The following is a 24,472-nucleotide window of genomic DNA, read 5'->3' on the forward strand; positions in this document are numbered from 1 at the left end:
TACTTTTGAGTGAATATATGATTGGCTCCTGCTGTAAGTTGGGGTAGAATTCTCTCTCTAGGCAGTCTTATGATATGCCTACCTCAAAGTGAGGGAAGTCTATTATTACACTCTTAAATCCCTATCTGCCCAGTCTGGGGTTTGACTAGGGCCCATGCTCATTCCTGTGTTGTCTGACCAAGATTTAGTTCAGCCCCAGATCTTTGGCAAACACATTCCAGTTAATAAGGCTAGTCCTTTAACCTAATCAGATTCGAAGGCCAAGTTCTTTAAAACAAGCCAGCTGAGCGTGCATCTTATTTTAACGTGTGTTCCCTGTTCTTACTACTCTTCTATTAGGGTTTGGAAGTAGCACTGGTTTTGGAAGCACTGCTACAGGTGCCTCATCATTTGGATTTGGAACTACAAATAAGCCTTCAGGAAGCCTTAGTGCAGGTTTGTTATGTTCTGAATGTTAAGGTATTTCAGTTGATCAACAGTACCACACTCCCAGCATCATTATTTAATATCAAAACTTTTGTTAGAGACTGACATCCAGACTACAACAACCCTATTTTCAGGAGGCATAGTAGGCTGCAGAGGGAAGAGGAAATGGGCAAAAACTGCCCCTTCCTTTTAGGCACGTGAATCACACTTTGGCATATACAGTGTTAATCTGGATGCCAGCCACTGTCTTTAGAATGGCATTAGAAATATCCACCTTTGGCAGCCTCATTAATGGAAAAGAGAAGCATTTTGAATTTCAGAGAGACCTCTTGCAGCCCTAGTGGCTTTGATCCAACAAACTAGTTCGATATGGCCAAAGGAAACTTGGTCTTCAGTTCTCGGAGATCAGTTCTCATTTTCAAAACGTTTGCCATGAAGCATGGGGCAGAGTCTGGAGAGCAGTTTGTGATCTGGCCTAAATCTGCCATTCCAAAGGATGAAGTGCTGATGGGCATTCCTGACCCCTCGAACATGTGCCCAGAGGAGCTCTGTGGATCCTGGCCAGCATCTCCACAAGTGAGCCGGGGCTGTTCCAGGCCTTAGTGTCTTTTCATTGCATTCAAGCTTTTCAAGAAAATGCGTTGGTGGTTAGACCACCACCAGCTCAGTTTTGATGTAACTGGGTTGCTTAAGGGGCTAAATTGTGCCACTCCAATATAATCAGCTACTCCCACTATAGGCCGCCTCCTCACCCACTGTAAAAACTAAGATGGTTGTAGATTTGATATTCAGTAGCAGATGCCATTATTCCTTTTAAAATATTTTGAACTAATTGGCAATAACCTTTTCCCTCCATTACTGCAATGTTAGTAAACTGCACGATCTTTTAGTGTGGTCATTCACTTCTTCCGTAGGTGAGAGGAGCAGTAGCTGTTCATTTATGTCTCATCGTTAGTGTCTTGTATGTTTGATTTTGTTGGTTTGTTTTTGTTTGTTACATTTATATACCACCACATCCAAATGGCTCTGGGCGGTGTACAGTAACAAAAACAAAACCTGCTAATCGGTCATTTTAGAAACAATCAATACAAAACAATTTTTAAAACAGTTTAAAACCATTAGCAATTAAAACAGTTTAAAAACCCTGGAAGGCCAGGCCAAACAGATAGGTTTTAAAGGCTCCAGTTCCAAAGGGACCCCCAAGGCAGTCTCTGACTCTTAGTCCCAGGAGAGAAGGGAATATTGTACTGGGAACAGAGGAAATATTAACTTGCAGATATTGTCCTGGGCAGGACAGTATCTGGAAGAAATTCTCCTTTTAATAGGTAGCTTCACAGCTTTGCTTAACTCACTCTGCTTTGCTTAAGAGTTCAGGACATGTCAGAGTCTGTTGTCTGGTGGAGTGCTTCTCTTTATTCTAATATATGGTTTCATCTCACCCCTGCTTCTCTCTACTTAACAGCACATGAGCCTCCAACTTTGATTTCTTTTCCCTTGACGCCTATTTCAGTTTTTGTTGGTGTCCGGGATTCTAGGCTAATGCCAATACACAGTGCATATCTGAGAACTGTCTGTCCTCCTCCTAGACCATTCCCCCACCTAATATTTTGGAAGAAATGCACTATTGCACCTTTCCTTAAACAGAACGATTAGCACAAACTTGTAGCAGGAACTTGGTGCATTAAGTAAGGGCCAATCAAGCCAAGCCAATGCTTTATGTTGTGTTTGTGTGGGAAGAGGAAATAGCCCCACATGTAGCCTTGTGTGCCAAAAGAATGGGCAAAGTACAACCGGACCAACTCTGAACCCCATATGACATTCTTGATAGTAGAGGCAGGAAAATTAGTACAAGATTTCAGTCTTCGCCCCTTCCAACTGTACTCGGGAAATTTGTCCCTCTTTCAGTCCATAACTCATCCTGACACAGCTCCTTTTTGCAGATACTTTTTAGTAAATCACTGGACTTGGGTAATGCAGATGAATTAAGGCTACTGTCAGCCACCATCATGCCAGCTCACTTGCAGGCCTTACTATCTCTAACAGCAATAGGAGAAGGATTGTAATAAGAATTGTAATACATTGAATTGTAGCCCTTAAGGTAAATTATTGTTTCCTATAACCTTGAATTCAGTACAGCTGGTTGAAACTAAAAGAGGTGTAACTTTTTATTATGATCTCCCCAAAATAATTGCTATGTAAAATGGGATTATATTTCATATTTGTAGTTCATAGTAATTTGTCCCTAATTGAATTAGAAGAGCACTCAGTATCTTTTCACTCTGAAATATTTTCCCCTCCCCTGCAAGGCTTTGGCAGTTCGAGCACATCTGGGTTTAACTTCAGCAATCCTGGCATCACAGCATCTGCTGGCCTGACATTTGGGGTGTCAAATCCAGCCTCCGCGGGCTTTGGCACCGGTGGACAACTTCTCCAGCTGAAGAAACCTCCCGCTGGAAACAAGAGGGGGAAAAGATAAATGTGAAAGGGGTGGGGGGGAGAGAGAGAGAGAGAAGGGACAATGTATTCACTTAGTTCATCCTGGAAAAAAAATATTTTTTTAAGCTGATACAGTAGGTGCTCTTGTCTTGGAGATTTATAACATTTTGCTACTTCTCCCTGTTCTGGATTATAAAATGTAATTGTAACAAAACAGCTATTTTCTTGTGAATTGAAGCTCACTTAATAATTTTGTTTTTGTTTTTGTTTTGAATATATACATAATTAAGAAATCTTGTAAAACCATCTATTTAACCTGGTATTAGTAGCAGAATATTTTTGTCAATAAGCTTTAAACCATATAGATATATGCATATTTGGTTTCTTTGTACAGATAAAATATATTCTAGTACAAATGCTTGAGTCCATATCTTCTGTTTCCTGATATGGCATTTTAAAAACATCAGGGTGGTTTTGTGTATATGTATGTAAATATATACAGTACAAATGCACATTTGTGTATGTATATGAGTACATATAATGCATTTCAAACCTTGTCTCATAAGACAATGTTTCCAAGTTTTTGTTTGGTTGTTTTTTCCTCCCCTACATAGTATCAGCATATCAAAGACCACTTGTAACATTTACTAATGTATGTATTTTCAGGCCCGAAGACTGGGCTGTTCTGTCTTGTCGCTCCCATTTCTGTTTCGTTTCCATTTAGTGCTTGGAACTGATTGTTCACAGTAAAAAAATTTCAGACCTGTTCTGAACAGAAGCAGTGTGGCTTTAGCTTGCTGGGCTTCAGAAGGAATCTGTGAATTTTGAGAGGTGGTGACTGATTCATACATTCTAACATGGCCCCAATTCACATAAGTAGCTCATGAGAACAGGCTACTCATTTGATCCGTGTAAAGTGAAAAAAGAGTACTTGGGGATGGCACCGCAGAAACTTGCAGGGGTGTCTGCTCATGACAATGGTCACAGCTTCTTCCTTGAGCACTCTTCTCCCACACAGAGTTGCTCACATGAGCAGTCCATGTGCGTGAGATGTATTGCACTAGCTGGGGCCATTTCGGAGGCGATGGATCCACTCTGCTTATGGCTTTCATTTCCAACAAGGAGGAGATAGACTGCTACTTTGAACCTGATCGGGCCATTCTGAATGAGTTGAGAGCATCTCCTTTCTGGAATTGATTTTTAGCTGTCCTTAGTAGACAACAGGCCTAGTAAGTAGCTACATAGGACAGATCAAAGCTATATACTGGGAGTAAATGATGTCCTACAATTACAATAGTGCCAGTCTCCCATTAGAGTTTGAATTACAGTGTCATTGCATGTGAGCTCAGTGGATGTTGCAGTGAAACAGAAGCAACAGGAACATTTTTCTTGCCTTAAATGAAAGACTCTGGTTGTAGTCCTCGAACTGTGTTGCCAGTGCAGACCCCATTCACTTCAGCAGGAGTTGTACCAGGCCATCTCTTTGAGGGTTGTCATTCAGCCTGTCTGCAGCACCTATGTGTATGGATTTCCAGTGAGATCTGTTTTAACATAGAAAATATTTTGTATATATAATTCAAGCAAATATTCTCAGTTCTCATAGATGTCCTTCAAAAAAGAAAACCCACAGGTTGTGCACGTACATATTTTCAGGCTTTTAAGTTGGCAGCTTTCAGTTGTTGAGTACAGTTTTTGTATGTTTTCATACAGTAACGGGTAGTCTGGCAAATGTGTTAAGTTTGGGATGTGATGAGTTCAGAAGTAAGGCAAATAGCTTACTTAGCACAGGGCTTTTCACCTTTTTGTACACTCTTCTTAGCAGCATCTGAAGTATGACCATTTCTTTTGGGGAGGAGAAAGCTTTTAAAGATGGAAAGTGTAATACTTCAGATAATAATTTTATTTTAAATTTCTATTGGGCTTCAGTTAAAAAAAAAAGCAAACCTGATATATGTATGTTGCTGCTTTTTAAAAGATTAAAAATGTTGAACCACTGAATTTCCTTGTATATAATTTGTAAGCCTGATTTTTTAACTGTTAGTCTTTGTCCCCACATGTGCAGTTTTTGTTCTACAAATAATAAAATCGACTGAAGCGAGTCTTGTCATTAATAGTTTCCTTTATTTCTGGGTTGTGTCCCTGCTTCCCCAAGGGTGTTATCCCACACACATGAAACTGTGCTCAGTGGAAATTAATAGGGCCAATTCCGCTTCGGTGTCTTCCTCTACAAAGGAGTAGTTCCGTCTGTCTCCCAGAATGCATTTGCATGGACAATGTAACATGCAAATAGGCAATTCCTGGATATAGGCTAGCATCCTCCTCCTCAGTTGCAATACCTGGAAAGATATACTATCATCATAATGGTTATTATTGCTGGTTATTGTCCTTTATCTACACATGCACACATTCAGAATTATGTGCCTGAGGAAAAGTAGGAACTGCTTGCATGTTGCATTTTGTATACTTCTAAGTCAGGACGGCACAATGTTGGCCCTCCAGCTGTTTTTGAACTACAAATTCCATCACCCCCAGTCACCAGGGCCAATAGTCAGAGATGATGGGAGTTGTAGTCCAACATATGCAGGAGGCCCAAGGTTGTGCAGTCCTGTTCCAAGTAGAAATGCTTAACCTGCCTGTGCTTTGAAAACATTTTATTAAATCACACTTTTTAAAAAAAGATGTACAGTCAATCCTTCACCAACTGTGAGGGTTCTGTTTCTGGAAAACCTCGCAGTTGGTGAATTAGTGGTTGACGCATTATAACCAATGGGAAATATTTTTATTTATTGTTTGTTTGTTTATCAAATTTGTATACCGCCCCAAACTTTTGTCTCTGGGCGGTTTACAATAACATAAAACCAGAGGGTTAGGGAAAATTGCAGTTGCAAAAAGTTAAAAATAGAAGAAATCACCCCCTGAAATCGCCCCCCAAACTCTCAAACTCCCAAATCTTGCCAAACCGCAGATACTCAGGTCACAGTTTGTGAGACCTGCCACAATTTCCCAGTCTCAGATATTCAAATCTAGCACGGGGGAACCCATGGTTAGCGAGGGACAACCGTATTTGACAATGGGTTGGATCTAGAGAAGAACAAGTAGAGTTGTGTTCGTGCAACAATGCTTTTGCACCCCTTCCCCAAACAAACACTTCAGAGGGTTGGGAGGAGCTCTCTGTGGTAGCATAAAATCCACTTCAGCTCATGGAAGTAGTTTCAAAGGTCTGGGATCTGGCTATTGCAGCCTCATTCTTTTGTTGTTTGCTTCAATCACCCCCCACATCTCAGTGTCAGAGGATGATCAGTCCAGGCTATTGAAGTCCAGTGCATGCACCTTGAAAAAACAAATGTTTCTTTTTTTCAAACGTCTGTCATTTAAAATGGGTGGTGGGGTAATCTGGGTCAGGACTACAGCACAGGAGATGAAAGGATGGATATTATTTTTTAATAGTGATGTACCAAAATGTGATTCAGCTGTCCAAATCGCTGGCCTTTAAAATACACAGCTCCTTTAAAGCGCAGGGGAGCAGGTCCATGCCTGCTCCTCCTCCACTCGCCGCCAGTGCTGCCATCCTGGTGCTCCCCTCAGCTATTCCTATGTGCCAGCCGGGCAACTCCCAGCTGCTCCTGCATGGTGCCGACGCAGACATGGCCTCTGTGCATGTTGCAGTTTACTAACATTACAGTAATGGAGGCAACAGGTTATTGCCAATTAGTTCAAACTACTTTAAAAGGATTAATGACCGGTTCTCCTCCACTTTAAGGGGGCTGTGTAAGCCCTTGGATTTATTTTTTTTTTTTAATAAGAATGTTTATTGAGAAGTAAACCAAAGAAGACAAAGACAAATCACCATAAAGACAATACAAAACAAATCATTTTTCATAATGAAAAACTTCATTTTTCTAATTAATTACATCAGTAAAGAAAAAATATCTAAAACAAGATAAAGCAAAAGAAATTCAGACTCTTAAAATTGTAAAATCTAATCTATTCAGCTTCTTGTAAGTTACATATCGAAAACACTATAAATCAAATCCAGAAAATGGGAACAAAGTTTGACCATAACGAATATTATAGTTTATAAAGGGTTCCCAAACACACATGAATGATTCAGTAGAGATACCATGTACATAAGCCGAGACTTTTGAAACTGAAGCATAGTCCCACACTTCAAAAACCAGTCGTTTAAAGAAGGAATTTTCAAAGTACGCCAGTTAGATGCATATATAATCCTAGCTGCTGTAATCATATATAAACAGAATTTGTTTGATTTGGTGGGAATATAAGGTTTTATCATACTTAAAAGAAAAATTTCTGGAAGGAAAGGGATATTAACTTCTAAGATTTGTTCAATTTTCATATGAATTTGTTTCCAAAACTGCATATAGTTTTACTTTATGTTCACAATCACCTATTTTGATACCTTGAATCTGCTACTCTTGTCTAATTTTAGCTTCCAAAGGTTCAAGAGCAAGTATAAACAGCAACGGGGAAAGCGGACATCCTTGTCTCGTACCTTTATTGATGATACTACATTTTGAAGACAAGGATCCATTGACAATAATTTTTGCTGATTGCTGTTGGTATATACTATGAATCCAGGATAAAAAATGAGGGCCACAGTTCATTTTCTCCAACACTGAGAACAAGAAGGGCTATTCCAAATTGTCAAAGGCCTTTTCGGCATCTAGGAAAATCATAGCTGCTTTTGTACGTGTCATGGTTACTTTATCAATTGCATTCAGAACATATATTATCTTTCATGAGTCTTTTCGGGATAAAACCAGATTGGTCAGTATGGATTATTTCAGACAGGAAGTAAGCACTTGAATAGAGAGGGAGGTGCCAGCGATTTGGACAGCCGAATCGCATTTTGGCACATCCCTAGTTTTTATCCCTTCCCCTCCTGTGCCGTGATGGTTTTAATTTTAATACTTATATGCCATTTCCCAATGGAAAATTTCTCATTGTGGTTTATATAGAAAAAAGAAGAGAAATAATAAGATGGTTCCTTGTCCCCAAAGGGCTCATAATCTAAAAAGCAAGCCAATGAGTCACCAGGAGCAACCCTTGGAGGGATGTTGTGGCGGAATTGAACAGGGAGAGCTGCTGTTCCCCTGCTAAATGTAAAGAGAGCCACCACTGAAAAGGTGCCTCCCTGCAGCGCTGTGCTTCATCAGGACTGCTTCCATTTCCATTTAGGTGGGCGGTATGGTTTAGCTTCAAAGTACCTGACCTCTTGCTTTTTGGTAACGTTTTCTATTGCCTTTCTAGCCTACCCTTCCTCTAAGGAGGTTGGGGTGGTATGCAAGGCTTTTCAGAACAATCCCTCTGTTTCCATGGTCCTGGTCTAGCCACTAAATCAGACTGACTCTGTACCCCATAATTTGATTCCTGGTATCGTTTTTAAAATGGCAGTAGTTTGCATTGTACATTGAAGCTGTCTTTCTTTTTGAAAGCTAAAATAAAAATCTATAACCTACTCTATCGGCTTGAAATATCCCCCCCCCCCCAAACATTTATAAATAGCAAGCAATAATAAGACTGTGCTTTGCTGGATTAGCAAAATTCACTGGAATGTCTAACAGATTTCTTTAAAGGGGTTGGACATTAGATATCTGGCTTATATCTGGCTACATTTAAACAAATCAGATATTTGTGTTCTTTCTCAATGGTGTGTATGCAGAAGTTCCTGGTGGATCATCATCTCTTCAGCCATCTGCTCCAATGGGATGTACACCAGACCTGCTGTCAACCAGAGTTGCCCCAGGTTAGCTGATTTCTGTGAAACTGGTTCTCTCTGTGCTGATCCTTTGATTTGGATTTACAGGAAGCATTTCTTACTGTACAAAGTGCTTTACAGATCTCACACATCCTCATCATGGCCCAGTGAGCGAGTTCAGGTTGAGAAAAGAGCAACTTGCTCAAATCTACTTGGCAATCTCTGTAACTAGAGAACCTACTGTCCTATTCAAACAGTGGTACAGATCTGTCAAAGTGGAATATAGCTCATAAGACGACCCCGGCTGGATCAGGCTGAAGGCTTATCCAGTCCAGCATCCTGTTTCCCACAGTGGCCCGCTCAGATGCCTCTGGGAAACCTGCAAGCAGGAGATGAAGGCATGCCCCCTCTCCCACTGTGGCTTCCCCTGCAAAGGCCTCCTGTCTCTGAACCTGCAAGAAGCGTACTGCGATCAGGACTAAAAAGCCATTGGCAGACTTGCAAGTTTAGACTGGTGAAGAGGAAAGTAAGGGAAGGTAGGATCGCCATCTTCAGATAATGGAAGGGCTGTCACATAGGAGGAGGAGTGGACATGTTTGCTGTTGTTCCAGGGGACAAAGCACAAGGAAGCAGATCTAGGCTAGACATTAAGAAGAATGTCCTAAGTATCAGCTGTTTGACAGTGGAACAGTCTGCCTCATGCAGTGGTGGACTTTCCTTTGCTGGAGGTTTCCAAACAGAGGCTGGACAGTCATATGTCAGGGATGCTGTAGCAGCTTGCTGCACGGAGCAAGGGGCTGGACTAGAAATAAGGCCCCTTCCAACTCAAAAATGCCACGATTCTGTTACTTCTCCAGGTTTTCACCTAATCCCCCTTTAAAGCCATCTAAGATGATGCCAACTCCACATGCAGTGAGTTAACAGTGAGTTGCTGAAAAACAGACTTGCCCTAGGGTCCAGCCCCTCCTCCTTTTTGTAGAGCTGATGCCAAAACTCCCAGGCTCAATCCCTGCCAACCCCAGTTAAAGGATCTTGAAGTAGCAGGTCTGGAAATGGCAACTAAATGTAGAAAAGGAATGATATATAGATGGATCTGTCTGTCTATCTATCTATCTATCTATCTATCTATCTATCTATCTAGGTGCTATTTTCCCTAGATACACCTCTGACTGTACGCAGTATTCCAGGTGTGGCTGCACCATTGTTTTGTAAAAGGGCATTATAATATTAGTCATTTTATTTTCAATCCCCTTCGTAAGCATGGAATTGGCCTTTTTCACAGCTGCCGCACATTGAGTCAGCACTTTCAACGAGCTGTACACCACGACCCTGGAATCCCTCTCCTGGTCAGTCACCGACAGCTCAGATCCCATCAGCATATATGTGAAGTTGGGGTTTTTCGTCCCAATGTGCATCACTTTACACTTGCCAACACTGAACCGCATTTCTGAGGTTTCAGGGTACCTCTGGGAGAGCGTGGCATATGGCAGGGGTGTTGCAGCAGCAGCAACAGAGGCTCAGGGGGGTCAGATACCAGTGACTGCTCCCTTTGCACATGGACATGCCTTCCACTCACCCTGCCATTACATTTTTTGGATCAGAATCAATGTGCTATAATAGTGTAGTGTGTTTGGGTGGGAAACGAGCTAAACTTCAGATTTATTTTTGAATCTTGGATTACAAAGTCCTGAACTTTGAGAATAGAGCAGGATTGTATATCTCCCTAATCATATTCCGAATCATAAACCATATCAAGAGATGGGGTTGGGATTAGGATTTCAGGCTAGGACTTGGAGAAGCCAGGTTCAACTCCCCACTCATCCATGAAACTCACTGGCCTGTAGCACACCGCCTCATAGGAACATAGGAAGCCGCCTTATACTGAGTCAGACCCTTGGTCCATCTAGCTCAGTATTGTCTATGCAGACTTGCAGCGGCTTCTCCAAGACTGCAGGCAGGAGTCTCTCGCAGCCCTATCTTGCCAGGGAGGGAACTTGGGACCTTCTGCATGCAAGCAGGCAGATACCCTTCCCAGAGCGGCCCCATCCCCTGAGGGGAATATCTTACAGTATTCACACATGTAGACTCCCATTCAAATGCAAACCAGGGTGGACCCTGCTTAGCAAAAGGGACAATCCATGCTTGCTACCCCAAGACCAGCTTTCCTCCCTTCTTGCCTCATACCAAGTCAGACCCTTGGTCCATCTAGCTCAGTATTGTCTACGCTGACTGGCAGCAGCTCTCCAAGGCAGGGGCCTTTCCCAGCCCTACCTGGAGATGCCAGAGACTGAACCTGGGACCTTCTACACATAAAGCAGATGCTCTGCCACTGAGTTACAGTCCCATCTCCTAAGGAGCAGATGGTTTTCTGCAGGAAGTAAATGCTGAGATGTATTGACCTGCTTCTGCCTTCATGTTAAGAGCCTGGGTAAGTCGGAACCCAGTAAGACACAAAGGGGGTCTTCTTTAATCGTATATTTTGTTGGGCCAACTCATTCTTGGCAGTGTTAGAGTGACTAGGTGCAGACGAGGACAGGGCTGCTATATCTTTAACAGAAAGAAGAGAGAATCTGAAGAGGGAATTTCTACAATTCCAACCTTTTGTAGCCCTCTTGCACTTTGACAAATTTGTTTGTTATTTGTTTGTTATTTCTTTGTGTAAACCGCCCTGAGCCATTTTTGGAAGGGCGGTATAGAAATCGAATGAATGATTGAATGAATGAATGAACATGACAAGAGGGGTGTGTACTGTGGTGTTTTTGGTTAATCCACTCATTGACCCGGGCCAGATTTTGAATGGTGCTTTAGTTACTTTTTAGCCCAGTCCTGGAGTAGAGGTGGGTCTAACAAACAAACAAAGGCAGCATGATTCTGGGCTCCGCATATGCACAGACACCATCTACGTGGCCACACAAAGGGCCTCTGTGCATCCGCAGAGGCACGAACCACGCCACCACACGGGCGACTTGCTAACAAGGCATCACTTGCACTTGGGGCCACACCAAGGCAGAGGGGGGGGGTGAGCAGCAGCGCCAGCAGCCACACCACCCAGTTAAGTACCTAACTATTTATCTTGCCACCCCGCCTGGCCGCACATTCGCTGCCAAACCGGTTCACGCGAACTGGGCTTGGTTCAGTTTGATCATGGATTGAAATGCCCCTGGTTTGGTTTGCAATTGATCTGCTGAACCGGCCAGGTTAAAGGAGAACTGGTTTGGCAGCGAACAGTTCGTGCACACCCCTACATAATAAGCTAAGCAGCACATCCCAAGATTCCTTTTGCTGCACAAGTATTAAAGCACATTAGCAGAACCCCGCTGGATCAGACCATCAAGCTCAGCAATTTGTGGCCAGGAAGATGCCTCTGGGCTTCCACAAATAGAGTGTGAAGACAATCGCCCCTGCTCCCACCACTCTAACAATTGGTATTCAGTTAGATCGATCTTCCATGATTGTGTCTAATCACCTTTTAAAAATATCTAAGGTACTGCTCATCTTTCTACCATATGGGCAGCACATTCCATAAATTAATTGTGCATTGTGTGAAGAATTCACCCCAACCTCCATTGCATCGGGTCATCCTTTTTTGATGTTTAATGTCTGGAATGAAGTGGAGTTGTTTGGAACAAAAATAAGTTCCTGTTGGATGCTCTCAGACCACTGTATACCTAGCTCAGGGGTGGGCAAACCTGGCAATCCAGCTGTGGTTGAACTACAATTCCCATCATTCACAGCCACTTGTGGCTGGGGATTATGGGAGTTGTAGTTCAACAGCTGGAGGACCAAGTTTGCCTGCCCCTGAGTCAGCTGGAAATATCTTTTTGTTTTCTATTGGAGGAATATCTATCCTTGGCTGGCAGTCTCAAAGCACAGTCTTGATTCTAAGTGGTGTGTGCTTCACAACAAAATCAAGGTTTTTTGACCTCAAAATCATTGATTTTGATGTTGGAGAGGACAGCTGGTCTTGTGGTAGCAAGCATAGTAGCAAGCATTGCGGTAGCAAGCATGACTTGTGGTAGCAAGCTAAGCAGGGTCTGCCTTGGTTGCATATGAATGGGAGACTTGATGTGTGAGCGCTGCAAGATATTCCCCTCAGAGGATGAAGCCGCTCTGGGAAGAGCAGAAGGTTTCAAGTTCCCTCCCTGGCTTCTCCAAGATAGGGCTGAGAGAGATTCCTGCCTGCAACCTGGAGAAGCCACTGCCAGTCTGTGAAGACAATACTGAGCTAGACAGACCAATGGTCTGACTCAGTATATGGCAGTTTCCTATGTTCCTAAGGTGTGTGGTATGGTAGCAAGCATGACTTGTCCCCTTAGCTAATCAAGGTCTGCCCTGGTTGCATATGAATGGGAGACTAGAAGTGTGAGCACTGGAAGATATTCCCCTCAGGGGATGGAGCCACTCTGGGAAGAGCAGAAGGTTCCAAGTTCCCTCCCTGGCAGCATCTCCAAGATAGGGCTGAGAGAGATTCCTGCCTGCAACCTTGAGGAAGCTGCTGCCATTCTGTGTAGACAATACTGAGCTAGATGGACCAATGGTCCGATTCAGTATATGGCAGCTTCCTATGTTCCTATGAGAGAGAGGGGCTCAAAACTATTAAACGTAGTAGGCTAATTCTTTGCCAATCTAACTTGAAGCACTGTAGTTGCCTGAATACTGTCATATGTTATCATCACCACTAGAGGGCAATAAGTGGCTGGGATTGTCCTCCGGTTATGACAGCTCAGATTCTGAATTTCGACTACCTCAAACTTTTTGATACTGTACCCCCTTAAATAATATATAATGCTATGTGACCCACCCACCCCCCTGGATCAAAGTGACTGATTTGATTAAGTAGAAATAAATGAAGGGACAGAAAGCTCATCTTGTGGTGGTGAGCATGAATTGTTCCATTTGGTAAGCAATTGTTTGCAGATGGATGGATGACTGTGTAAGATAATCCCCCTTAGGGGATGGGACCATAGCACAGTGGTAGAGCATCTGCTTCCAGCAGAAAGTCCCAGGTTCACTCCCTGGCTTCGAGATTCCAGGAGAGGGGAGGGCTGGGGAAGATTCCTGCCTGAAGCCACTGCCAGTCTCTGTAGGCAATACTAAGGCAGTCTTCTATGTTCCACATTTACTTTTTCAATTAGTAAGAATAGCATGCTTGCTCATCCTTATTTTGTTTTATTTATTTATTTTTAAAGATTGGGCTTGATATTAGACAAACTAACTTCAGCCTCCAATTTTATTTTCAATCGTTATTTTTATAGTGGCGACTGCTGAAAACTTTGATTCACACAAGTTGGATGTTACAAACGGAATCAATATTTTCATAGTTTTCTCACTTTGCACTCAGCTTGCACTCTAATCCAGAATTCAGGAAGAGACACCAAGTATGCCCAGAGAGCTGCTCCAAGGTCTCCGAGGTGCAGGGAGACAGGATCTGACAATCTCCCAGATCATCTGCCACTGCAAAAGCCAAGCACAAACACACCAGTGGAGCTTCTTGGAACTACAGGACCAGGGCCTGAGTGTGTGATTTTTCTTATTTAAAAAGCACATGCAACCCCCCCACCACCCCAAACTCCATCCCCACCATCTGGATCAAGACTCCCTAACCCTGCTAGATATCTAAATTTGATAACAGTACCAAAATATCACAGAGCTTTGACTCAGGGATGATGCAATGCCTTACAAACAGCAGTTCTTGAGGGAGATATCAAAAAGTCTCCTATAAAGAATAGGGATATGCAAACTGGTTAAATATTGAGGCCATCCAGGGGCCCATTGCGCATGTGCAGCGGACTCCAAAATGGCCACCGTGGTGGGTTAAAGGTCTGGGAAGGGCCAAAGACTACCTGAACTGGGCAATTTAAGGCATAATGGAGGCTGAGGGAGGGGGACCTACGGGGGACCCCGCCATGGCCTTGGAGAAGCTCCCCAGAGAGGGTAAGTTAAAAAAAATGATTTTTAAAAAACCATGGAAACCACACACCCCCAGCCGAACAGAACTGGGGGGATTCAATCAGGCAAACCAAACTGGCCCGGTGTGGAGCCAGTTAGTAAGATAAGCATACAAGTTTGGACTTGAACTGAACCGGGCCAGCCGGTTTTGTGCACACCCCTGATAAAGAACGTACTTGTCACTACAACTCAGGAGATATTGAAACAACGGCACATGTACTCCTTTATTGTCAATCTTATCGAGATATACAGCATAAATATATAAAAATCTCTCTATATATATATAGAGAGAGAGAGAGAGAGAGAGAGAGACAACTAATATAACTCCTCATATTAGTTGTCATCCAGGTTGTACAGATTCTTTTTATCTTGATTATCTTTTAACTGACCAGAATGATGTAATATCTTATAATGTGGCTAAATTTTGTTGAATAGCCAATAAAATCCACCAAGACCTCACAAAGAACCCAATCTAGATTATCTACACTGATGTTTAACTATTGTGTTACATCCACCTAATGGTGCAGTGGGGAAGTAACTTGCCTAGAGAGCAAGAGGTTGCTGGTTCAAATCCCCACTGGTATGTTTCCCAGACTATAGGAAACTCCTATATCAGGCAGCTATGTTATAGGAAGGTGCTGAAAGGCATCATCTCATACTGCGCGGGAGATGGCAATGGTAAACCAAAGAAAACCACATGCCTCTGTGGTCGTCAGGAGTCGACACCGACCGACGGCACAACTTTATTGTATTACAACCTCAATGGTTTATTTTGCTGGGCTTCTGTATGTGAGTATTATTCTTGTACTGGTCTGTGACTGTAGTAAATGATGGATGGATGGATGGATGGATGGATGGATGGATGGATGGATGGATGGATTGATCAAGACTCAAGAACACAGGGTGAAAAGGACAAAATCCATGATCCCCAGCATACCATGGTTCTGAGCCAGACTGGGGACCCTTGCATGTGCTATTAAGTTAGAAAACGGAAGCATAGACTAGGGATATGTACGTAACTAGGGACGTGGCGCCTGCCGGTCAGAAGGTGGGGGTGACAAATTTAAATGCAGGGGAGGGTCTCTTACCCCTCCTGCCATGTTTCCCCCACCAGCGCTGTGTATTCAAACAGTCCTCCCTGCCGCCCTGTTGCTTCCTCAGACTGGAAGTGACTGTCCGAAACAAAGTTGGCAGCCTTATTTAGCATACAGATGTGTACCTGAATCTGTCTAAATTGTTGTTTTTCTCTTCACTTCAGGCATCACTAAGCGGCGTTTACCTGCACAGCCAATGCTTAATGCCATCCTACAAAACAGTGATATTGCATCCAAATTCCACTTTTGACCAGTGACTGGAATTCATAAGATTCCCCATTTATGCAAGAAGGGTCCGGCCTCTTTCCCCTCACAGTTTTAATACAGCACTGTGTGGTAGCAAAACTACTCTTTACACCTACTTTTTTCCAGAGTTATTACAAATGGAAGCTGGGATAATTGAGTTATGATAACACAATAAAGTTAAAGGCAGCAATGGTTGCCAACTGGTGTGGGGGGGTAACAGCTTGGCTTGTTCCTGTGCTGTTAACAGCTTCTTGATATCTTCTATTTATTATTTATTTGATTTATATACCGCCCTTCCAAAAATGGCTCAGGGCAATTATATGGCCATTAACAGCAGATTCATGCTCGTCTCTCTGTTATGCCACTAGCTCAGATGGCTTTAAAAGAGGATTAGACAAATTAATGGAGGACAGGTCCATCAATGGCTACTAGCCTGTTGGCAATAGGCCACCTCCAGCCACAGAGGAATGATGCCTCTAAATACCAGTTGCAGGCGAGCAACAAGAAGAGTGAGGGCATGCCCTCACCTCTTGCTTGTGGGCTTCTGATGGGCCACTGTGTGAAACAGGATGCTGGACCTTATAGGCCTTGGGCCTGATTCTGCAGAACTGTTCTTATGTTCTTATAAAAAGCTTCACTTGTTCATTCCTGTATATCAAACACCCGTTAAAAGCACAGCTGCCGAGGTCAGTTGAAAAAGTGGCAATACTGTGGAGTCACATTCACATGTTGGGTCTGGAACCAAATCCACTGAAGCCTTTCAAGAAGTTTAAAGTAGCTAGGTATGTTTAGCCTGGAGAAGAGAAGAACAAGGGATGCAAACTAGGATTGAAAGCCATCTCTTGAAATACCTGAAAAACATCCAACATGGAGCAGCCTTGTTCTCTGTTTCTCCTGAAGGCAGGACTAGAACCAATGGGTTGAAATTACAAAGAAACAGATTCGTACAAGCTGTTTGGCAGTGGAGCAACCTGCTTTGTTCTGTGGTAGGCAGGGGTGTAACTATAATAGGGCAAGGGGAGACAGTTGTCTGGGGGCCCACTGCCTTGGGGGGCCCCCAGAGGCAAGTCACATGACTGACTCCCCCAGCCGCACACCCGCCCGGGCTTCCTTCAGTTGTATTCATCCTCTGAAACTGATGTGAGTGTTAAGACCTGGAGCTACCAGAACAGCTCGTCTTTCTCTAGTACCAATAAATGACTTGCATCGTCCACAATTTACAAAACCGAGGTTTCCAGATAGAGGCAGGACAGCCATCTGTCAAATATGCTGCAGCAGATTCCTGCACTGAGAAGAGGGTTGAAGACCTCAAGGTACCTTCCAAGCTGCCTGATCATGGAAGTGCCTGCCATCACAGAAGCAGCATTTGCCTTTTCAGGCAAACACAGCTGTGATCATGTGTGGTGGGCTGCAAAGGTGAGCAACAGGGCCTTTTGAGACACTGTACGCGAATACAGCATCTTTTCCATTAATGTCTGAATGGAGCTATGGTTATCTACCAATCAGGTTGTCACGTGATAATGGCAGTCATCATAGGAATAACACCACCAGCCTTTTAACTCCTCTTATAGGGCCTATCTGCACATTGCAATCACCAAAAGAGGAGACTACAGGGAGAAGAGTATAAAATTATGCATGGAATCAATAGAGAGAATGGACAGAGAGGAATTTTTGTCCCTCTCTCACATCACTAGAATCAGGGGTCATCCCATGAAAGCGAAGGGCAGGAATTTTAGGACCGACTAACAGAAGTACTTTTTTCACAGATTCTATGGAATTCTCTGCCACATGATGTGGTGACAGCCAGCAGCCTGGGTGGCTTTAAGAGGGGTTTAGGAAAATTCATGGAGGACAGGTCTATCAATGGCTATTAGTCTGATGGCTGTAGGCCACCTCCAGCCTCAGAGGCATGATGCCTCTCAGTACCAGTTGCAGAGGCATCTGGTGGGCCACTGTGTGAAACAGGATGCTGGACTGGATGGGCCTTGGGCCTGAGCCAGCAGGGCTGTTCTTATGTTCACATGTGAAGCACTTGAAACAGACTACTTTTGATTATTGCTCCTCCAAACAGTTAGTTACATGCAGACTTAATTTGCTATGTGGATTGCTCACACTGAATGAATATAGGAAGCTGCTATATACTGAGTCAGACCCTTGGCCCATCTAACACAGTATCATCTACCCTGACTAGTAGTGGCTGTCCAAGGTGGGAGTCTTTCCCAGCCTTTCCTGGAGATGGCAGGGATTGAACCTGGAAACTTCTGCATGCAAAGCAGATGCTTTATTACTGAGCTACAGCCTCATCCCTATGGGGAATCTTCATGCCACTATTGCATGTCCATAGTGGGTTGTGCCATGGAAACTTTCCATGTAATTAGGATGACTGACATAGCTATGTACTGTCCATGCTCTGGAGATTGTGTGAAGCCTTTATGTGCAATTCTATCCATGAAGACTGGCCCTTGGGTTTATTCACATTAAAAAGGGGGACCAGCAACGAAACAATGTTTTGAATTGCTGAAGAGATAAGTCACTGTTCATTTTAAAATGTGGCCTGTCTCTTCAGCACTTTTGCTGTAGCAAGCAACAAGCAAAGTTCTCTCCTACACATGTATGTCTCTCCTTTGGATCTTGGCTCCTATCTAGGAATGTGTAAAATGTTTTAACGTTGAAATATTCTGACTCGAAACAGGCCGTTTCAAGTGTTTTGAGCTCAAGACAAAACACCCTTTAAATAAAGGGCCTGTTTTGAGCTAGGAACAAAACAACCCCGTTTCTATTCAAAACATTTCAACGTTTTGAGCGCCATTTTGGAGGCCTGTTTTTCTCTTGCTGATTGGTTTTCTGGCACTGGCTTCCGATCCTATGGGGGTTTAGGGGAAAGGTTAAAAAAATATTTTTTAATCACCTGCTTGCCCATTTCTTTTGTGGATTGGATAGTAGGTAGCACCCACCATGCCTTACCACCCAACCCACTTTATTATCCCTAGGGGAGCAATGGGATGTTTTGAGTTTCTCCATTCACCCTATGGTTGAAACACTCAACATGTCTCAAGTTTTGTTCCATTGAAACAACCGGGTTGACTGCTGTTTTGACAAAACGTTTCAGCCATCTGTGTTTTGTTTCATGCTTGTAACAAAACACAAAATTCATTTTGTGCACACCCCTACTCCTATCTATAACCAAGCAGAATTATAGGTCTATGGCTTTTCTTTTCAGAATATGTGTGTTGTTGTTTTTTAATAAGATACCCATTGCTTCATTTAATAATTGCACCTGACATAAGGTCTTTAAATTGGCTAAAGCCTAGATTAAATTTCTGTGGTGTTAATTTCAAACGTTAAGGCACTGTTGAAATTAATTTTAAATTGCAGCTGGGTTTATGTTAGTTTAACTCATGGCCCATCCTGCATCTATTCTGTGGATAAACAGATGACCTCATTTCCATGTGCCCTCAATTTTACACCTTCCATAAGCTCTGTGAATGCTTAATAAAACAAAACCTAGCTCTTACTCCCCCACATCCGATCCTACTTTCAAATAATTTTTCAGTTGAAAAAATGGCATTAGCCTGCCTATGGTATTAAAAAAACCCAACAATTACCCTTGAAATTTGATTAGTATTTTATACACAATGATTTCAATACTAGCTTACCAGGTACCAAAATTAATGGATGTAATAAATGGCATTTTCCCCAAAAAGCTGAAAGAAGAAAGGAGGGAGTTAATGAGATGGTGTATTTAGACCATAATTCTGCACTTTAGTAACAATATTTCCCCCCCTAAGTAATTGTAGAATCATAACATGCTGGAGCAAGATGGTATCTTTGTGGGGGGGAGTGGGGGAGAGATGTATATACCTCCATTCTTCATGAACAAATTCATGGTGGCTAACAACAAAATTCTTTTAAAAAACCACAATAAAACACCACAGTCTAAAATCACAAAAACACAAGATAAAAAAGTCAATCATTAAAACAGGACAGTCAGAGAGAAGTATGTGTATTGTTGAAGAAAGGCCCACTGAAATATGCAATTCATCAGCTTTTGTTAAAAATTAATCGGAGAGCTGAGCTAAGATCAAGAGGCAGGGAGTTCCAGAGGGCTGAGGCCACCGTTGAGAAGACTCATCCTCACATCACTGACAGTCACGCTCCAAGAAGATGGCAGGATGTGCAGGAGAGCCGCTCTACATTATCTCATGGGCCGTGCAGTACTATGCGGGAGTAGTCCTTCAGGTAGCTTGGTCCTAAGTTTAAAGGTTAGAATCAGGATCTTGAATCATGCCTGGAAAAACCCTGGCAACCAGGATAGTTGGTGCAGTAGTGGAACAACATGGGCCGAGCACCAGGCTCCTGCCAGAACTCTTGCTGACGCATTCTGCACCAAGTTATTCATCTTCAGCTGCAGCTAAGCCTTCTCTGGCAGGTGATATTGATGGTTGCCTAATATTGGTAATAGGTATGCTACTCCACGCTACTTCTTTTGTACATCCTTGGGATTTCCCTTGTCATTTCCATAATTTCCCCTTAATTTTCAGTAATTAAAAGCCTTATCTCCTATCTTTCTTTCATGAAAGAGAACCAAGGCAGGAAATGGAAATACAAATTAACAATCAATACAAACATTCAGCAAAAAAGTTATGAGTCAAATCATGAACGCCAGTGAAGCTACTGCTGCAGCAACATTGGCAATACCGCTCTTGACTGACAATCAAGTTGCCTGATCTGCAGTGGTCTTCATAAAGAACCATGTCTTTACTATGTGGCAAAACTGAGACAGCAGTAGAACTGGGCACTGAGAAACCTCCCTATGGAGGGTGTTTTATAACAAGGGGTCACCACAATAAAGGCCCTGTCTCTCATGCCTCCCAAACTGCCCCAGTGTGATTCAATAGAGTGAATGTTTGCGGACCCAGAGGGCAGGTAACAACCAGGTGGGCAGAGGTAAAGGAACTCAGTAGCAACTAAGTAGCGGGGAGGAGGGCTTGAACAAAAAGAGCGGGAATTTTCTCGGCTTGAAGAATACTCCCTCAAGATGGTCACAACCCCTTCTGTTTCTGAGGGATGTGCCTGAAACGCAATTTGGCATCTGAATCGCAGCACAATCCCTTTAAAACCTAGGGCTTACACAGCCCCTTTAACATGGAGGAGAGCAGGTCCATGCCTGCTCCTTCTCCACTCTCCTCCACTTCCATAATTGCGGCACACTGCCCAGCGATGATTGCATGCCAGTGGAGCGTTTCCCAGCTGCCCCTGTGCAATGCTGGCATGCACATGGCCTCCACACATGTGTGGAGGCCATGTGCATGCTGGCGTCGCACGGGGCAGGTGGGAGTCATCCCGCTGATGTGCAATCATAGCTGGAGGGAGCACCGTGATTACAGAAGCGGTGGATAGCAGAGGAGGAACAGGTATGGACCTGCTCTCCTCCATGTTAAAAGGGCTGTGTAAGCCCTAGGTTTTAAGGGATTGTGCTGCGATTCGAGCACATCCCTGTTTCTAAGGGGGAAAGGTGCCTGAAACATTCACCATGCTCAGGTGCATACTTAACACATGCATACCAGGGTTATACTGCAACATTTTTTGAGGATCCATACTTATACATTTCTGTATATATTCCTATAATGAAACTGTCATTAAGCATTCATATACATCACTTTAAAGATTTGCCAAATCCACCAATTCATTAGACCAAACATCACTGTCGGCGAAAGGAGACCAAATCTCTGCATTTTTATTCTTTTAAACCCAACACATTTCTTTCCCTTTATGCCATTATTTTACTTAAAACTAATATGGCTAGTTGTGTGTGTGTGTGTGTGTGTGTGTATTTGATGAAGAAGAAAGCCTGATTCAAACATTATGCTGTATGAGTATACAAATGTCTGTGCACTCATACATGTGTCTGTCTGAATGATTGTACCTGTGTTCATTTAAAAGTGAACCTGGATACACACCCTTTGAATTCATGGTACAGATAGGAAGTGTACTTCTGCGCCTGCGTTCAACATAATGTGAATGACTGTACCTGTGTACAGATCTGTATCTGGGTACACTGTACACTCATGTGTTGAACAGAACAGCACTCAATTCTTGAAAGTTAAAACAATAAAATGTGAAGAGCATCACATTAGTAAACCTTATTAAAAACCCTTCAGACTATAAAGGAGAGATAATTGAGCAAGTCCACAACTGAACACACCTAAGAGTTCAGTCACATGCAGAAGAATGAGGCAGTCAAGATGTGAGGTGGAAGAATGGAATATTCTGCTTCAGATCACATGGTTGGGGCGGGACACATTTTTGAATGCTCCCCATGTTTTCTAAAACATCTCCTCCAAGTAGAACAATAGCACACAACAGCCTGAGTTAGAACCCATCTCCATGACATGTAGTTTGGTTTTTTTTGTTTTTTTGTTTTACTTTCAAGGAATTTGTTATGCAGGAGAACATATAAAACAAGAAGTTCTGGTAAGAACTAATCTGTCTACTTTCCTTTCACTATAATTTTAATTGATAATTACCACATGTTTGCCCACATTTGCCTCAAACATTCACACATCCACCATCTTGAATTGGGGTGTATGACATTATCACAAACTATGCTGTTGACGTGTCTGTATGTGTCCCTACAACTGTATCAAATTTGGTTCAAATCGGTCCAGGCATTGTGAAATTGATAGGGACACACACAGATGCACACATAGAAAGCTGAGTGATCGCATAAGCTTACTTTCCTTTAAAAAAATAGACTAAAAATGGCATTGCAATGCTTACCTGCATTCTATCTCTGTAACACCCCTGCTAACTTGGCAAAGAGGCACCTTTTAACGTGGTGGTTCTCTTTATTTAGCAGGGGGAGAGTAACTGGCCCTATCCACCCTCAGCACAGTACCTCCAGTGACTGTTGCTGGTGTCTATCTTATGTTTCTTTTTAGATTGTGAGACCTTTGGGGACAGGGATCCATCTTATTTATATACTATTTCTCTGTGTAAATCGCCCTGAGCCATTTTTGGAAGGGCGGTATAGAAATCGAATTAATAATAAATAAATAAATAAATAAATAAATAAATAAATAAATAAATAAATAAATAAAACAGAAGGAATAGAACTGCCCAATGGAAGCAAGATCAAGAACCTGGAAGAGAAAGAACATTACAAATACTTGGGCATTCTCCAGGCTGATAATATCACACACACTAAAGCAGGGGCATATCTAGGGTGGGGAAGGCAGGGCACGTGCCCCGGGTGCCACTTGAAGGGGGGCGCAATTTTTAAAAATTAATTTTTTAAAAAAAGTCCACCGAAAGCAAAATGGCCACCGTGCATGCTCAAATGGCCTCTGTGAGACCCTAGGCCATGCCAGGCCTTGCAGAGGCCATTTGAGCATGCATGGCGGCCATTTTGTTTTCAGCGGCCATTTTTAAAAAACATAAGTTTTAAAAATGGCCACCGTACATGCTCAAATGGTCCCTGTGAGGCCCTAGAGGCCAGCAGTGGGAGGGGGAAACCTTTGCAGACCCCCCATGGCCTTTAGGGAGCCCCCCGAAGGATCTACAGGTAAAACAGATTTTTTAAAAAAATTAATATAATATGTCACTGTACATATATTCAGATTGGCACTATGTACAGAGAATCAGGGCTTGTGAATACTGAGCTGAAGCTTATGAGCTAGGATTGTATTCATTTGCTCTTACTTTGCGTCTTGTGATAAGTGAGTTAAATGTGATGTCTTAATAATATGGCTATTAATTGTGAGTTTTTCTTTGAATCAGTATGAAATCCTTAGTATTAACGCCCACTGGGAGTTTCTTGCTCTCTTTCTCTCATTTTAATTGTCTTTCTGAAATACTAGAATATATTTTAAGCAGTGACACAGTTTACTCTGTATATCCTTTAATTATTTTCAGAGTATCTGGGAAAAAGTCAAATTCTCCATTTATTTTTAAAACTTATGTAATAGTGATGCTACAATGCATAGTAGAGAATTAGACAGGCACTTCTGTTTAGTTTTCCAAGTACACCTCCACATAGTATTTGGGTATTTCATGAGCCCCAGCATACTGAAATTTGTAGTTTTCCAACATTTTTTGGTCTAGCTATGTCCACTGCTAAATAGTTTTTGAAATATTAATAGATTGATAGCAATAGCAATAGCACTTACATTTATATACCGCTCTATAGCCAGAGCTCTCTAAGCGGTTTACAATGATTTAGCATATTGCCCCCCAACATTCTGGGTACTCATTTTACCGACCTCGGAAGGATAAGGCTGAGTCAACCTTGAGCCCCTGGTCAGGATCGAACTTGTAACCTTCTGGTTACAGGGCGGCAGTTTTACCACTGCGCCACCAGGGGCTTGACTTGTATTTTTCAGCTGATATTATGGTAAAGTTATCTGAAAAATGGGTATCAGGTGTTTGGACAGGGGGCGCAATTTCAGTGCTTGCCCTAGGCACTATTTTCCCTAGATACGTCTCTGCACTGAAGTCAAAAGTAAAATTGGAAGTGAATACATCAGGAGAGTTAGAAAAATCCTCAAGTCCAAACTCAATGGCGGGAACACCATACAAGGCATAAACACCTGGGCTATACCTG

General features: G+C 42.7%; 1 protein-coding gene across 3 annotated transcripts in view; it reads left to right on the plus strand.

The window, feature by feature from the left end:
• The window catches only part of NUP58 (nucleoporin 58), a 49,427-nt gene extending 33,367 nt beyond the window's left edge, over positions 1–16,060 (plus strand). Inside the window, exons 15-17 of one of the 3 annotated variants that reach the window (XM_053304331.1) lie at positions 340–435; positions 8,546–8,629; positions 15,789–16,060. In XM_053304331.1, the coding sequence (XP_053160306.1) occupies positions 340–435; positions 8,546–8,629; positions 15,789–15,874 (266 nt within the window). In that variant the 3' untranslated portion in view covers positions 15,875–16,060. Of the gene's footprint in view, positions 1–339; positions 436–2,732; positions 4,962–8,545; positions 8,630–15,788 lie in introns of those variants that run through there. The other 2 variants (XM_053304330.1, XM_053304332.1) reach the window with 2 other exon arrangements.
• The last annotated feature ends 8,412 nt before the right edge of the window (positions 16,061–24,472 follow it).

Source organism: Hemicordylus capensis, chromosome 3 (assembly GCF_027244095.1).
Source record: "Hemicordylus capensis ecotype Gifberg chromosome 3, rHemCap1.1.pri, whole genome shotgun sequence".
NCBI lineage: Eukaryota > Metazoa > Chordata > Lepidosauria > Squamata > Cordylidae > Hemicordylus > Hemicordylus capensis.